The following is an 18,524-nucleotide window of genomic DNA, read 5'->3' as shown; positions in this document are numbered from 1 at the left end:
CTTTTGATTAGCCTTAACTCCCGCGAAATCTCGTTTCATACTTTTCATTGTAATGTGTTAAACAGCAATAAACAGAAATAGTGAAACGAACCCAAAGGAAGAATGCAAGTAAATAAATTAGTGAAAAGACAATAAAGTGAATAGCACACTTTCATATTTACATTGTATGATATATATATAACGAATTCGTTTAATTCAATATATTTCAATAAACCCCGACATTTATTTATAATATTGACTGCTACTTTGCACTTATTGTCTAGCGCTGTTACAACATAACTTCTTGTATACTAAAAATAAAACAATGCTATTCTAGATGCATATAAATATATAGCTGCTGTGTACTTATAAATTTGAGATGAATAAATAATATCGGTATGTCATCACTGTCTAATTTCTACATGTCATTCAGTTGTACTCAGAATTAATTTTGTCGAAGTAAGTGGCGGATCTAGGAGGTGTTGGTGGTCTTTGTGACAATATTTCTTGATCCCAATAATTACTTAACATCATTTTTGAATCTTTAGATGAAGGTAATAGTATTTTTGGTACAACAGTTAAATCTCTTTTTATAAACAATAGTGCACCTGCATTTTGATGTTTGCCACAGTAATCTGTTGCCGAAAACAAAGTAATTAATTTGCCACCAGCAAATCTCTCAAAACCATCTTGTACACATTCATGCGCTCTTATAATTAAATCCAGGTTATTTTCACATAAAAATTGTATAACCCTATCTGGTCCAAATTTAACAATAAATCCACACCCATCCGGATCTCTTGTATCATTTGGTGTTATGCCCTCTAGTGAATCGTTGTCAGTCGGATCGGACCACAGTAAGTCCAATATCCTTTGCTCATATTCATTTTGCGGTGTTTGCGATGGTTTTAATGGTCTCTGTATCTCATTTATTTGTTCAACTTTATGTATAGAACCGCCAATACCACCATGAATGCATAATATTTTATCTTCTATTATTGCACCTACAGGCAAATATTCGAATACGCGATTAAACCAGTTCCAACAAGATTCTGGATCATCTGTATCTTCTCTGAGCCTTCTTCTACATTCATCTTTAAATCCATATAATGAATTAACTACAGGGTCCTCATGATTGCCTCTAATTAAATGTATTTGTTTAGGATAACGTATTTTCAACGCAAATAGCAAACATATTGTTTCTAAACTGTGGCTTCCTCTATCTACATAATCACCCAAAAATAAATAATCAGTAGAATCTATATCTCCCTTTGCATCGAATATGTCCTCTAATTCCTCTGTTATTGGCGTTTTATAATTATGAAACAATCTCATCAAATCATAATATTGACCATGTATATCACCATATACTTTAATTGGTGTTCTTAGTTTCAACACCATCTCCTCTTGTTTAACTATACTGTACGTTACTTCACACAATTGTATTACTTCCGGCCATGTTAATGAGAATGTTTCCATATAATTAAATCTAGCAGATAATTCAACTGGTGTTATTGTAGGATGCAAAAATAACTTTAAACATTTTTCGATAATACCAGTGCCTTGTGTTCCCATTAAAGTTGGCGTTAACATCCATGGCGAATCTGCTAATCCCTTTTTAGCTGCAACCTTATCTATTTTTTTACCTTCTTCACCTAACTGATCTATTGAAACTTTTTGAACTAGCGACGAAAAATCATTATTCAATGAATCAACAGTAATGTGAACTCTTGAACTAACTTTAGTTACTGGTGGACTTAGACCTATTAAACCCGCAGTTGTTTTATATTCCATTTTTGGTACGTATTTTTTAGGATCATTCTGTAATTGTAAATTTGCTCTTGCGATTGCTCTTTCTACATTAGTGAATGGTATCTCATTTATCTTTTGAGTGTTGTTTCCATTACTATTGACGTTATCATTATTGTAAAAATTACCAGCATATTTAAATCTTTCATCGGTCTCGCTATATTCGTTATCTTCATTTGCATTATTGTCAATGTTAAACTCAATATCGTTTCTTCCTATTGTATTTATGGGTATACCTATTAGACTCTTCCTTCTTATATTTCTTTCCTTTTCACTATAAAAATTAGGTTCCGCCGAACAATCCATAGATAATAAATCCATTGTTGGTTGTGTTTGCGTTTTATGGTCAAAACCAGCAAAACTAAACAATGTTGACTTAATAGACCACGCTGAATGACGAAACCTTTCTATACCTGGTAAATCCCTCCATTCACAATTTTCTGTATCATACAACATACTTGGTAAAACTTTTGATACGTCATCCCCTCTTCCACCTAACGCTAACATTTTTGAACCCACGAATAATACTACATGTTGAAATCTTTGTGCAGGAGGGCCCCCTTTTCTACACGGTGCCTCTATCCAATCCCATCTACCATCTCTGTGTTGTCTCAACCCCCAAGTATCTCTTAGACATCTTGAATCACTTGCTCTTCCACCATGTATAACTGTCATGCCAGATGCCGGACCTTCTGTACACAATGCTGCGCTGTGATACACTCTTGGACATGGCACTCTATCATCTTTATCGAATATAACTTGTGTCCAAACAAATGGGCTCTCTTCCACATTCATAAACCATACATCATTTAATGTTCTTTGGCCGTCATTCCCCCCAAATATTATTAAATTAGGTTTACTATATATCATTGTGTGACCATACCTTCTTCCCGGTGTTCTTCCACCACATATTGGCACGCTCATCCAACCATAATGCGGATCTTTTCTTAAATCTAATAGGTACAATTCGTCGCTACTTAAACTTCCACCTCCTAAATAATGATTTAATATACATTTCAAATATATTATAATTCATGAAGTAAATAAAGTTTGTTATTATTTGAAAATTCACAAGTCTTTTTTAACATACCTGTTGCACCCCCATAAATCACTAATTGCATTAAATCAACACATGCTGACGCATGTGCTGCCCTTGCACTTGGTGGATTATCTGCAGTTATCTTTTTCCACTGAAAGCCTGCAGAAAAATCTAAAATATATGTATCTGCAGTGATTGTATATCTCCCACTATCACCTATTGCTCCTCCAAACAAAACAACTTTATTGTTGAAATAGTAAAGAATAAGAAAAAAATTAGGTCTTATTTAGATAAATTACATTATATTATATTATATCACACCATATATATATAACAAATATTTTGGATTACTTAAATAATGAAATAATCTTTTGTTCTTTCTTAAATGTGACATTGCGTCAATTAAAGTATGTGTATAATATAACATAAACCAACGAAAAAACCTACCTTTCGAATTACCTACAAAAGTAGTAGAGTGTCCGAATCTAGCTGTGGGAACATCCCCAAACATTTGTTCTTTTTGAGCCATTTTTCTTGTATGTCCTATTGAATATTCATAAATTACATGTGCACTATGTTAACAATATATTAATATGAAAATAAAGCCCATATAATGTATTTATTCAAAATGTTCAATCTCATTAGTCTTGAAACGGTACTCAATAAAATAAGTGACAACGATCCTTATTTTATTTGTATTAACTTGTTGTTAAATTCATTATATATTTATTTATTTAAAAGGTTTTGCTTAATATTTATAGATCTCTCAGTGATGCCAAAATAAACTGACACTATTGTCTAATGTGGTCGCAACTCCGTTTACCTGCTCAATGCTCTAGAATAATAAAAGCTGTATTAATGCTTTTTATTGAAGTAAGCATAATAATCAATATAACTTATTATTTATTGTGATTTTGTGTCAATATAAAGGTGAAATGGAAGAAAAATTTATTTGGTAGCCGTCCTTAAATAAATTTCATTTAGGCGCGCGCATCTAAACATTAGTTTATTTTGGTTGGTTTATTTTACCCACAAAAAAATGTAAATAATAAACCACGGAAAATGCGGGAGAAGTGCAAAACACCTAAAATGTAATTAAAGTAAAATAAGAGTAACTTTGTGAATATGTACTAAAAATAGGTTTAGAAATAGTTTATGGTATTTATTGTGCATGTATTTGCGTACTTATTTTAAATAAATGTATGAGTAGTAGATGGATTAGGGCAATCAACGCAAAAAAAGAGGAAAACATGGCCAAGTTGGCAAGAATAAATTAAAACAATTAATTGACTTCAAGGTTGGACACACACATAGTTAATGCAGTTAAAATCGTGATTGGCATAATTACAGGTACCGATAAATAAAACAAAGCACAAAGTAAAGTAAAAGTGCGCACTAATACAACCACATTGTAAAAATAGAATAAATTAAGAATATATCAATCAGAACGCTTTATACATTACAAATATAAGCCTGTCCTTTATTTTATTTTACTCTTTTTATTTCTCTTATTCTTTATATATAATTGTGTATATGTGTAATAACATGGCATAGTAACGCTACCGAATAATTTAAAAGTGCTTAAACAAAAAATGGATATTTATTTCGTATAAATAATTAAATATAACAAGTAGTACAATTTATTTTAACAAAAAATCGTAAAAGTCTTCAAAGTCAAGATAGTGTTTTCCAGGTTTGCAACATTCATTTAGGAATATTTCTGTCCAGTGAATATGAGCACAATACTGAACAGAATTATCAATAGAATCATCCTGGATAAATCGTTTTAGTTTTTCTTCATCTTCAAAAATGCCGCAATTGTAATCGTCATTATTAGTGTTATTGTTACAATCACTATCATTGTTATTAGTAGTGTAATCGCATGGTCTAGAATTCCCTATTTTTAAATACTGTTTGTATTGTCTTGGTGAAATAGTTTCCGAGCAAAGAATAATATCGTCTTCCCATCCAAAGGAAGAAAGTATGTCTTGAACTGACACTTTTCCATCAGAGTCTCTATCAAAATTTCTAAACACCGTTCTGAGTGCATTCATATTATTCAAGTACATTTCAGGTTCCATAGAAGCCGCTACAAACTCAGTATATTCCCAAGATCCGCTTTGATCCTGATCTATTATTCCAAATATGTTCTCAATTTTATTGCATAGTTCATTCAATTTAATAATTCCTTCAATGTTAAATAGACATAAATTATCAAATAGCAATTTTTTATTGAAGGAATTGGAAGAAATAAATGAATCTAAATATGCATTAATTGAAATATCCGAGTTAAAAAAAGCTTGTGAAGCCAAGAATAAAGATGAATTATATTGTTTGATGCTAGAAAAAACATCATTAATATAGTTTTCGTCCAATTGTGGTATCAAATCTTCAACACTATTACCATTTTGATTATCTACATAGTCGCTCATATCATTATCACTTGCATTATAATCATTATCCTCATTTGTGTCACTTGCAATAACATATTCCACCTTGTTCCAATTAACTTTAGAGAATTCACTTTCATTATCCTCATATCCACTGAAGTTATCGAAAACATCAACTGAGCAATCAGAGGAAATTCCGAAATCATTTAAGTCTTTGTTTAACTGATTTTTCTCTTGATTTAAATCACTAATATCATTTTTGTCCTTCATTGAATTATTATTAACATTAGAAATGAATTCAATGTGAAATATGAAACAAAGAACGCATTGAAGTTCTGCTAGTGATACAACGCCATCGCCTGCGACATCAAATCTTTTAAATTGTTCCTTTAAATAATTAAAATCATTATTTTCACCAATTCTAAGAGCAATCGAAACTAGAATAACTCTTTTTAAAAGAGTGTAGTTGCAAAATCTTTCCCACGATTTGAGTAACTTAAGTAGTGGTTTATACAAGTCAAATGCTTTGTTAGAAAGTATTGTTTGAAATAATTGCTCCTTGTTACAAACCCTAGATAGTATATTCGGAGTTTCTGTGTTATTTGCAATATTTAAATTTGGATTTCTAACTAAGCTTAAATTACCATAACAATTTTTGTAATCATTCCTTGATTTATTTGCATAGCTTGTTAAGTTACCATGTGAAAGAGAGGATCTTGTAATGCTGTGAGATGTTGTATATGTCACAGAAGAGTGAAATGATAAAGACGAAGAAGAAACGCCATGTTTGCTCGATGAGCATGAAGATAAAAGAATACTCTTGTCATCACATTCTAATTTATCACGTAAAAAACTATCTCCTTTGTTTTTATTATAACGACTAATTGAATTGTGATTATTATTAGATGCCAAATTAATGCTACCACAACTACATCCAAAGTGAAATCTAGGGTCACATGGTGGAGCCATGATTGAATCTTCTTGATTTAATATTGCACTTATAGTTGCTTTTGTTCTAGGAGTAACAGATTTTTGTTGATAAAAACAAATATTATCTTGTAAACCAGAAATATGGTTAGAACCCATTTCATTATTATTTGGATATGCATTGCACATTGAATAAAGCAATGGAGTGCTACATGACTTTCTGAGTACAGAACTTTTTCCTAGAGATCTTTTTACAATGAAATCATTATTCATTGAATTTAGTATCTGATTTTTTTGTTTAAATGACAATTCGTTGATGTTCTCACATTCCAACTCATTTGAATCGTGTTCGCCACTACTTGTATTATTGCTACTTATTATATTATAACTATTTTCACTATTACTGTTTAAATTTGAAATTAAAGACGATGACTTGGATTTTAAAGCTAACTTTGATCTTTGTTGGTGCCAAGGCCAGACAATGACTTTATTAATCATACCGATACCGCATAATGGTACTGTTGGAACGTCCCATGATCTAATCCACGGATGTTGTAAGGCTTGAAAAGCCGAAATTCTATCATTTGGATTCTTATTTAACAATTTATGCAAAAAATCTTTCGCCCTTAAAGATATATTATTCCAAATTGGTTCGGAAAATGCAATACTACCCTTTTTTACTTTTTCAATAATTTCTCCATCTGTATTTCCAGTAAAAGGTGGTACACCAGACAGTAGTATATGAGCCATTACGCCTATGGACCATATATCACATTTATCATCATAACCCTTACCAACCAATATCTCAGGAGCTATATAATATAGTGTTCCAACTCTAGTTCTCAAATAACCTCCTGTTCTTGTTATTCTTTTTGCCAAGCCAAAATCAATAAGTTTCAGTGGGTTTTTGAGTTCAAAACAGTTACAACTGTCTACAATAGGTAGTTTATTTATATTATGATAATCATTACTTCCAACAACATTTTTATTGTTTAATAAACAATTATGTCTCATATGTTTACTCGTATCAGTTAGAGGACGAGAAATACTGTTATTATTACTATCGTAATAGAAATTGTCATTTCTGTTAAAATCAAGTGAACCATTGTTCTCAATACATACAATTTGGTTGTAGTTTAAACTTGAGGGAAGAGATCTTGATATTCTTACATTATTATTGTTTTTCTCACAGATATTCTTGTTAACGTTTGAAATAATATTAACGTTCGTGCAATTACTGTTATTGTAATTCAAAATACCACAGCCACTATCATCCATGGAATTATTTGTCTTTTTCTCAATAGGATTACTTTTAAAATCAAAAAAATGATGCCTGCAATTAATTTCTGATTTTGAATTTAAAAATAAAAAGTTTTCCGGTTTAAGATCTCTATGAACAATTCCCCTTGAGTGACAATATGAAATTGCAGAAAGCATTTGTTTAATGAGATGAGCAGCAACCCTTTCCGAGAAACAATCAACATGTGACAAACGATCAAATAATTCTCCACCATTACAAAGTTCCATAATAAGATATATTGAATTATAGTCTTCAAAAGTTTCATAAAGCTTTGCTATATTTGGATGATCTAAAATACTCAACAACTGCATTTCCTGGCGAAACCTAAATCCATCACCTGAAAATTGTTTGGGTATTTTCTTGGCTGCTCTTACAATATTTGAGCATCTTTCTTCCACAATATAAACCGCACCCCAACTTCCTTCACCTACTTTTTCACCTATTTTATAATAATTATGTATGGGTAAATAGCTTGTTCCTACAAATGAATCCCTTTTTATTGGCGGCTTCGGAGTCTGATTTGAAAGGCCAAAAAAAGACGCTGAATTTAATGAATACGCTGATGTTGCTTTGCTTGAAGGCATATCATTTTTGTAATGTTCTTCATAATCATCATATGGTCTATCAAATTCAGCTTCCTTTTCATTACATGATTCAAGAGGAATGTTCTCATCCACACTATTACTGGTTGCTAATTTATCTGAATCCATTTATTTTTATTTACATAAGTGTATATAAATGCATATATCTAATTATTTAAAATAACAAATAAATGTAATATAATAAAGATATTCTTTTTTTATATTGAAATGAATAAATAAAATACACAATTCAACATCAGTCTGAAACTCGCATTAACATATTTTAAAATATTGGTTTTCTGTAAATTATATGTTTGTATACGAATTACTCTATATATACATTAAATATAATAATTTTAACCACCAAATAACATTTAAACTTCGATAAATATATTTCAATAAAAAAATATTTCTCTATGTAGACTAGAATTGTTCAAATACAGTGAATTAAAACTAATGATTGCAAAATTAATATTGCTATCAATGCATAATAACCTTTCTGAGAAACGAATTGAAAATTTAAACCAAAAACAACTTCTATTAACACATTTTATTCACCTTTATATATTTAGAATTGCTTTTTATGGAAAAAAGGAAGAAAAATAATTTCTCTCTACTTTCAAAGAAAATCATTTAGAATTTACTCTTTCAGGTACCGCCATCGCGCCAGCATATTTAATGTTATAAGCTAAAAAATTTTTGTATTAATTAGAAGCCAGGTATAAAACTAAATTTAAAAATGAAATTAAATAAAATTACTGATAAAATGAAACTAGATTTTACGAGAAAAAAGGATCAATACTTCTTCCCACAACACTTAATACCATAACTTCAAAAAACATACAAAATTTAGTATCAAAGCATTTCAATGATGATTTTTGTCCTGATTACCTATTTACAACATTAAGTTAGACCTAACAAATATGTTATACTGCAAAAGATTTCAAACATCCTCATATTATATATCTATTTAACACTTGCAAAATAAATCAAACTTTTAATTAAATTAAATATTCATATATCAATATATTTGGCATTTAGGCGCCAAAGACACGTAATTATGTGTGTATTTGTGTGTCAGAAAAAAAGGTCATAAAAGACGATTCTAATGGTAAATAGTGGAAATTTTTGAAAAAATTTATTAAATAAGTTATTTTTTAAAAGAAGGATACTTTATGTGTTTTATGTATATAAATACGAAATAAAAGCAGGGAAAGAGGAGTTATTTCTTTGTTGTGTATTTGTACTGTGTAAAAACAAATCCGATAAAAAATAGGTATAAAATAACAATCAAGTAAACCAAGGAAAGTAATTGCAACAACTATAGTTTATAGTAAGAACAAACTATAGCATATATGATAGCGTAAATATATAACATCAAAAAGGATTAAATTAACTGAAATGATATATATTGTGGCCAAGATAAAGATCAAAGTTTTTTTTTTGCAAAAGCAATATATAATTAGTGCTTTACTCGATAAAATTAATTTAAGTATACAATGAAGTATATGTTGATGACAAATCATTAAAATAATTAGAGTAAAAACTTGTTTATAATTATGTATGCCAGAGTATAAATGAACCATAAATAGCTATATATGCTGTATTTACACTTCAAGTGCTACAAGTTAGTTTTATCGTATTAGATTTAACAAGATCATACAAAATAAACAAAGAAGGAAAAAGGGAATAGTTAAAATAATAAAAAAATGGGAAAAAAATTAGTTAGTAACATTAAACATTTTATTACATCAGGAGGAATATATAATAATGGGATAAAATCAATAATAAAAGGGTTATATCCAAATGGATATAGAAATTTTGGGCCGGATTTAGATAGGATGATGATGCCACTAAATAAAAAATATGTTGATATAAGTAAAGTAATGGAGCAAATAAATGATTTAGCATCAAATAACAGCAATGGAGGTAGTAATCCGGGAATATTAAACAATAAAGGCCAAGTGGAGAATTATTTTATTTCTGTAATTAAGTGTTTAATTAATTATGTACAGTGGGATATAAAAAAAGAAAGAGAGAATTATGCAAAATATGGTGTGTTATTGTTGATAAAATTAATAGATGGTTGTTTTGATAAATGGAGAGAGTCACCAAATATAATAAATTATATAAGGAATCATGTAGAAATATGGATATCTAAGGAAGGTACATTATTGAAATATTATGGCAAATGGATATTATTGTGTTTAATGAAAAAAAATTTACAGGGTAATATAGGAATATTAACAAGACAAACAAATAATAAAAAAAATGGTATACCGAACTCAATACCATTAAAAAATTGCATATTAAACTTAAAATTGGTTGAATTAACATGTAAAAATTTAATAAATATAAATAGGAACGTTACCAATAATAAAAATGTGAATGCCAATAGTGATTTAAATGGTGCACGAGATGACGATAATAAGAATGTGATTGATATTATTATGATATTAGAAATTATTTTATTGGGTTTACTAACACAAGGAATAATATTTGAGGGCAAATCAAAAAAAGTAATATATGAGAGTATTATTCCATCACTAGCATCGATATTAAATAATGATTTGGTTTTTAAATATGGCATTTCGTTTCATAATGTTAGATACTATTCAATTAATGAGACTCCAGGGCAATCTGCGACATCTACTATAAATGAATTTATCAAAGAAGATAATAATATATTTTTTCAAGGTGATAAAATGACTAATCAGGAATTAATTAAATATCTTTATATTAATTATTTATTTACTATAGAGACATTATCAATAATATTAACAAAAGAAGATAATAATAATAATATTTTAAATAGTGGTGATAGTAATATTAATAATAATGATACTTTTATATTAAATAAAATAAAAAATCAAGATAAAATAAATATACTACCATTTCAGTTCAAATTGTTAGATGATAAATTGAACTTATTATATTATTATCCATATATATTAACATCTGATATATGCCTAAGTATATGTAGAGGCAATCATGAATATACAATAGAAATAATAAATACAATATCACAAGCACTAAGGTATTATATGTTGAATTGTAACACAAATAAAGGAGATAATGATACATTATTTATGAGAAATGAACCATTTTTTATTAAAGATGAAATAATGATATCATTATCAGGAACAAATGAAAATACACCTAAAACAATATTGTGTTACAAAACACCACAATATTGCTATAGTTTATTACGTTGTTTACACAGAATATTGTGTTGTTGTCCAAAAATTCAAGGACTTTCTAAATGGTTGACTGCACTAGTTAATTTAATAGATATCTTACTTCCATTATACGACTTAAATGGTGTTTTGTGTTCAAGGTCAAAAACAAATAATGCTTTACAAGTAAGTAATACTTATGGTAATATAACGGTAGGTATAAATGAAATGGGAAGATGTGCACTATTATTAAGAAATGTAAGCTTTCAAGTATTGTTTGATATAATGTGTTTATTAAGTGAAACATCACAAGTTTTTTATGTAATAAGAGTGTTAGTAAAAATAAGAGATTGGTGTGGATCTTGTTTATTAGATTTAATTAGAAGGTGTCAAAGATTAGCATCACAAGCCAGTGGTGATAATAATATTAATTGCTTAGATAAATGTAATAATTATATTCGAAGTCATAAAAAAAATGAATTAAAAATCAGATCTACATTAGATAGTGATAACAATAATAACTGTTATAGTGATAGTAAATTAGATGGCTTTCAGTTAATAACAAACAATAATATAGAAATGGAAATAGTTGATCCAACATTTTGGAGCATTTCAAAAATAAATGAAATAGCAGGTATAAACAAAAAGTGGATTACGGGTCAAATAGGTAATATTAACAATATTTGTAACAATGGTAATATTAGTAGTTGTAGCACTTCTAATAATAACATTCAAAATGATACGACTTTTAATAATAAAACATTAAATTTTGATATGAACAATGATATTTCAACAAGTAACGATAATAATAATAATAATAACAATGGTATATCTATTGGTGGCATGTCAATTGAAGTCGGTTTAAAAAATCAAAATTCACAATTATCATCTCCACTTCCATCTCCATCGCAGCCTTCTTTCTCTGGATTTAGTGGAATAGTGTCAAAATTATACAGTGGTAGGAATAAAAATAAGGTGAAGGGTAAAGATGGCACAAATGTTAGCGGTAATAATATTGATAATAGTAATAATCATACTAATAATGGTTTATTATTGTCATCTCCAAAAGCTATAGTTAATTTATTAAATGATAATTATTTAAATGATAGTACTAGTCATTGTGGTAATAAATACAATCATAATAATGGCGAATTCTCGCACGAAGAAGAGGATTATTATGACGATATTTTAGATGAAAGTGATAATGATGATGATGACGACGATGATGATATAGGAAGAGGTAGTTCTAATATCTTAGACGATGAAGAAGACGATGATTATTGGGAAGTAGATCATAAATTACTTGAACTAATAAAATTGAGACCAACAAGTTCTTTAATAAACGCTCAACCGCCAATATCTGGAATTTTAAGAACAGTTTCATCCGAAATAAACTATAATAATAAAGGTTCATTTTCAAAAATAGGAGGTAGTATATCTTCCCTATGGACAAAACACAACTCAGCACCCCCAAGAACTTTATCATCTATGAAAAGGGTGTGCTTTTCCGAGGTTCCACAAATTTACTAGTATATTAATACTTGTAAAATTGAATAATTTTATACGAGAAAATGGATTGCCAAAATTATATATATTCTAAATAAGTTAATTCATAGGAAAGTAAATTCGATTCATTATTACGAATATAGATATAATCGAGGAATAAAATGTGAGAAAGAAAATAATAGAATTGAATCGAAATTACATACCAGTATCAATTCAATAATACTCAAACTGCATAATTACATAATGATTTATAGTTGATTTAATTAATGACAAAAGAAAAACAATATGGATCAGACCGGGTTGGATTTTATTTTATGTAAGAAATCTAATATAGAAAAATAAATAAGTGTGAATCAATACTAATATATAAATACATACATTAAAAATATAATAATCACATTTATAACAAGCATGTGTGGAAATTGGTGCGGTTTCAGCGGTAAATGATTTATGGCGGGTAAATTCCGAGTAGTGTTTTGATGATATAACAGGTTTACAGACAATAGATTAGGAACTTTAATATATATTAATTTCAAGCATGTAATACGTCATTTTTATCTTTATTTTTTATGGGAATAGCTATTGTTACTATTAAGGTTTTCCTTTATGAATAATAAATTAGTTGTGTTAGAACAAACTTCTTAATTGTAAAAATGCGAATAATTGTTATAAATGCAATAGTATCAAAATAATAGTTAGTGTATTTTGTATGTGGTGATAAAAAAATCAAGAGAAAATATAGTTATTTTGAGGTAGTTGATCCAAAAGTATTATATAAGAAGTATTTAAATAGTATTCTATTTTTCATTGTTTAGGTATAGTAGAATTAAAGAGAAAATATGTAATATTCTGTTTTTATATCAGTTTTTTTTTGCATGAGTTAATGACGATTTGGAGTGAAGATATATTAGTAGCATTAGTGTAAGAATTAATGTATATATGTTTGTATTAATAATATAGTCAAGTACGAAAAAAGACAGGAGGGTTTAAGGACTGTAATATGATTTTGGTACTTTAAGAGGTATGTATCCTTTTTAAGATTTAAATATGACAATTTGTTATTGGTTGATGATAATTTATAATATAACAAATAAATTAAATTTTAAGATTAAAAATTAGGTGTGATGATTTGGCTCCAAAAAAAAAGGCACATAAAATAAATTAAATTATTAGGGTTTAAAATATATAAAAAATAGTAAAAATATCACTAAACATAAATAGAATATTTAGACATAGTGGGTGTTGACATAAGAATACAAATAACAAATATTTCGATATGTTTGCAAACCAAGACGATTTTTGGACATCTGATGATGAGGAGGAGGAGAATGAAATAAACAACGATTTAATAAATAGTGTGAATGGCATACATAATTCAAATAGTATCTGCACTTTGGATACCAGTTGTGGTCTAAACAGCCTAAACAACATAAATGGTATTGATAATTTAAACATCAACGGGTTTAATAATATAAATAGTATAGACAATGGCAGTTTTAATAGGAGTTATATATTGAATGATATAGAAGATGATTTTGACATAGGAATGAATTACGATGAGAAATATATATCACAGACAGAAGAGATATCACTAAAAATATGTGAGACTGTATTAACGGATGATAATATTATGAATGACAATGATTTGAACATAATAAATAACATAGGGATTATTAACTCAAATAATGGATACACAAGTAACTTAATTGAAGAAGGAATCTTGTTTAGTGAAAAGTTAGCAAATAATTTGACTGAATTAAATGTAAAAGATGATGAAAAAAAAGAAGACATAAGAGTAGATGAATCAAAGAAGAAACAAATAAGAAAAAGATGGAGTGTAGAGGATAATAGAGATTTAAGTAACTTTTACGATATATTAGGATACGATCCACACTTGAAAAGTGAGTATGAGAATGACAATATTGAATATTGTTATGATGTTGATAATATAGTTATTATGTATCCATTTGAATTGGACGATTTTCAAAAAAGAGCTGTTGTAAATATACATACAGGAAACCATGTATTGGTGGCAGCTCATACATCAGCAGGAAAAACAGCAATAGCAGAATATGCAATAGAATTAGCAAACAAAAATGGTAAAAAAGCAATATATACATCACCAATAAAGGCACTAAGCAGTCAAAAATATAGAGAATTTCAGATTAGATTTAAAGATTACCCAGCACATCCATCATTCACACAAAGAAGCAGAATAGGAATAATAACAGGAGATGTAAGTATTAATCCGGATGCTCAATGTGTAATAATGACAACAGAAATACTAAGAACAATGTTGTATAGAAATGACCCGTGTATAGAGCAGATTCAGACAGTTATATTTGATGAGGTGCACTATATAAATGATGCAGAGAGAGGTGTAGTTTGGGAGGAGGTACTTATATTACTAGATCCAAAAGTTCAATTAGTGCTCTTATCAGCAACAATACCAAATTACCTAGAGTTTGCAAATTGGATAGGAAAAATAAAACAGAATACCGTTTACTGTATAAAAACATTACATAGGCCTGTACCACTAAAGCATTATCTTTATATATACGAAAATTGTTTTGAAATTATGGACGAATATAATAAATTTAATATTAACGGTTATAAAGAAATGCTTGACTATATTAAATCGTCTAAAAACAAAAAAAGTTTATACAGTCTTAAAAATAAGGCTAATAAATTATCCTCCTTTATTTGCAATAATAAATTACAATTACATGCAAATGACAATAATACCGGTATAGAAGAAACAAATAATAATATTAATGTGGACGAATTAAATAATAATGAAACAAAGGACATTGAAATAGATAAAGATAATGTTAGTGAAGTTCTGAATGATAATGAAAACGAGAAAGAAAGGGAAAAAGAGGATAATAATATTTCAATGTTAAAGGTTTCAACGACAAATAAAAATTATTATAATATAAGCAACGAAACAAAATTTAAGACGGAAGTTTATCGTTTACAAGTATTTCTAAAGCTATTGGAGAAAAACGATCAGTTACCAGTGATATTATTTGGTTTTTCTAGAAGAAAAGTTGAGCAATTGGCAACAAGCATACCTAATTTAAATTTTTTGTATAATCATAATGAGAAGAGCAATATTGTTACATTTATAAAAGAATCAACAAGTAAATTAAGTGAGGTTGACCAGAAGATACCGCAATTGCTTCAATGCAGGGAATTAGCATTGAGAGGAATAGGAATACATCACAGTGGTATGTTGCCTATAATTAAAGAAATGACGGAGATATTATTTACTAAAGGACTAATAAAGGTGTTATTTGCAACTGAGACAATATCAATGGGTATAAACTGTCCGGCGAGATCAATAGTATTTACAAGTATAAAAAAATACGATGGGAGAAAGAATAGAATATTACTTTCATCTGAATATACACAAATGGCAGGGAGAGCAGGTAGAAGGGGCATAGATACATTTGGCAATGTATTTATATTTAATTCTTCACATGAAACAATACCAGAATGTATAGACATTGTAAAAATGATGTTGAATACATATTTGCCAGTACAAAGTAAATTCAGATTAACATATCAGATGTTACTTCAATTATCTTGTAGACACTCATTAAGAATAGAGGATATGATGACAAAGTCTTTTAAAGAAATGTTTAGAGCAATAAATTTGCCAATATTTCAAAAAAATCTGAATAGAAAGTTACGAAAATATAATTTAATTCAGGAAAAAATAAAAAGTATATTAATTGAAAATAAAAATTATTATTATAACACGCAAAATGATAGTAATTCAACAATATTCTTAAATTCTTTGCACAATTTAATAAACATAGTGAATAACATTTATGCAAATTCATCTAAATTATTCAAAAATTTACTTAATTCAACAGTAAATAAAAATATTGTAATACAAAAGATATTTGCTCCTGGTAGGTTATTTATATTTAATACATTAAATTTAATGAGTAAATTACCCTTGTTTGCGAATATTATTGAATATAATCAAAGTAACATGTTATTTAATATTATTGTTTATTCAAAAGACTATGTTGATTTTACCGATATTAAAGATAATATTCAAGAATACATTCATAGTTTAGATAATAATAGTGGGAATAACGCAGATGAAAATAACAGTAGTGGCAATGGTGGTATTATGAACAATAACAATAGCAGTGAATACTATGATGTAGTTGAAGAAAGTATACAATTATATAGAAATACAGAGAAAAGAAAACAAATTAATATTGTGCAAAATTTAATTAATAACGATAAAAGACTTAAAAATAAGAATAAAGATTTAAATAAAAATACTAGCAGTAAAAATGAAAGTAATCAAATGGAACTTATACATTATTCATCATTTAACTCAAATGATTTGTTATTTAAGGATGAGTCAATAAATAACAATTCCGTTCAAGAGGTGGATGTTGGAAACGAAAATATATTTAATGTTAATTACTATTATATATTCAGAAATGTATCTTATTCTTTTATACTATATTTACTTGACTATCAAATATCAAATAGTAGTTGTAACAATAATAATAATGGTAAATTGTTCGTTAATATTAACTATAATGATAATACAGTTCTTCATAATATTGCAATTAAATGTAAAAACAATATCTCAGAACTTCTAAATAATATTGACAATAATAGTGATAATTTAAACCCTATAAATAAAATTGAATCAGCTGGTATTAAAAATAACAAATTGAAAAATAAAAAAAATATTAAATTAAATCTTTATGACTTTATGAGCAAAACCGAAACAAATAGTAATAAAACAAGCAATATTAATACAAATATTGATATTAGTAATAATAATAATAATTATCCGAGATTGTTGTTGATTTCGAAACTACTAAAATCAATAGAAATAGATTATTATGACTTATTAAAAAAATATAATGATTCATACAACGAATATATTAATATATACTATGACATATTAATTAGATATTCAAATAATAATGCCATTAATGATATTATTCAACTTATTGTTGAATCTAATAAGCTTGAAAGTGACATCAATATATATAAGCATTTTATAAATGATGAAAGTTTAGATGACTATCCAGAAATGAAACTTAAAATAAAACTATTAATTGAACATGGATTTTTAGAAAGCAATTTAACTATTACCAAAAAAGGTAGAATTGCTTCTGAAATATTGTCCAATGATGAGTTAACATTAGTTGAAATATTACTAAATGGCATGTTGCACAAATTAAATATTCATGAAATTACTTCATTACTCTCATGCTTTGTGTTTCCTGAAAAAATAGATAATTATATTACTTCTAGTAATAGCAATAATATCAACAATGGTAACATAAATAATAACATTATTATTGATGATAGACCTTCTTTACCTACAATTGAATTGCTAAATGCTCACGACGAGATGATTAATATTCATAAAGAATATGAAAAGTCACATTATTTAAATCATATTAATCTAGATACTGAACAATTTTGGTCTTTATGTAATGACAAATTTATGTTTATTGCTTATAAGTGGTCAAATAAAGAATCACTTAAAGATATTATGGAATTTATTAATAACTCTCAAATCAACCTTCATGAAGGTACTATTGTCCGTACTATTCTTAGACTTGATGAACTTGTTAGAAAACTTATTATTGCATCAAAAATGATTGGTGACAATATTCTTGAAGAAAAATTATCTTTAATACACGAAAATATATCACGTGATATTATTTTTATGACATCTTTATACTTTAACAATTAAATTGTTTCGAATATTTAAAAGTCTTCTTTTTTCTATTTACTCTTTTTATTACTATTTCGCAACTATTT

General features: G+C 27.7%; 4 protein-coding genes across 4 annotated transcripts; 2 read left to right on the top strand and 2 right to left on the bottom strand.

Annotated features, from left to right (window-relative positions):
• Nucleotides 1-408: 408 nt before the first annotated feature.
• Nucleotides 409-2,712, bottom strand: FG379_001144 (serine threonine phosphatase alpha; the record flags this gene model as incomplete). The annotated part of the gene is made up of 1 exon (XM_067326747.1): nt 409-2,712. The coding sequence occupies one exon, from the start codon at nt 2,710-2,712 to the stop codon at nt 409-411; it is 2,304 nt and encodes a 767-aa protein (XP_067184396.1).
• A 1,755-nt stretch (nt 2,713-4,467) lies between these two features.
• On the bottom strand, nt 4,468-8,154 carry FG379_001143 (uncharacterized protein; the record flags this gene model as incomplete). Its single annotated transcript, XM_067326746.1, has 1 exon — nt 4,468-8,154. One exon carries the CDS (start codon nt 8,152-8,154, stop codon nt 4,468-4,470), a length of 3,687 nt encoding a protein of 1,228 aa, XP_067184395.1.
• Nucleotides 8,155-9,734: 1,580 nt separating this feature from the next.
• On the top strand, nt 9,735-12,731 carry FG379_001141 (uncharacterized protein; the record flags this gene model as incomplete). The annotated part of the gene is made up of 1 exon (XM_067326744.1): nt 9,735-12,731. One exon carries the CDS (start codon nt 9,735-9,737, stop codon nt 12,729-12,731), a length of 2,997 nt encoding a protein of 998 aa, XP_067184393.1.
• A 1,252-nt stretch (nt 12,732-13,983) lies between these two features.
• Nucleotides 13,984-18,456, top strand: FG379_001140 (mRNA translation inhibitor SKI2 SFII helicase; the record flags this gene model as incomplete). Its single annotated transcript, XM_067326743.1, has 1 exon — nt 13,984-18,456. One exon carries the CDS (start codon nt 13,984-13,986, stop codon nt 18,454-18,456), a length of 4,473 nt encoding a protein of 1,490 aa, XP_067184392.1.
• Nucleotides 18,457-18,524: the final 68 nt, after the last annotated feature.

Source organism: Cryptosporidium bovis, assembly GCF_009768925.1.
Source record: "Cryptosporidium bovis isolate 45015 chromosome Unknown contig_20, whole genome shotgun sequence".
NCBI classification, from domain to species: Eukaryota; Apicomplexa; class Conoidasida; order Eucoccidiorida; family Cryptosporidiidae; genus Cryptosporidium; species Cryptosporidium bovis.
Note: the sequence above shows the minus strand (reverse complement) of the source record. Positions and strands in the feature narration are given on the sequence as shown.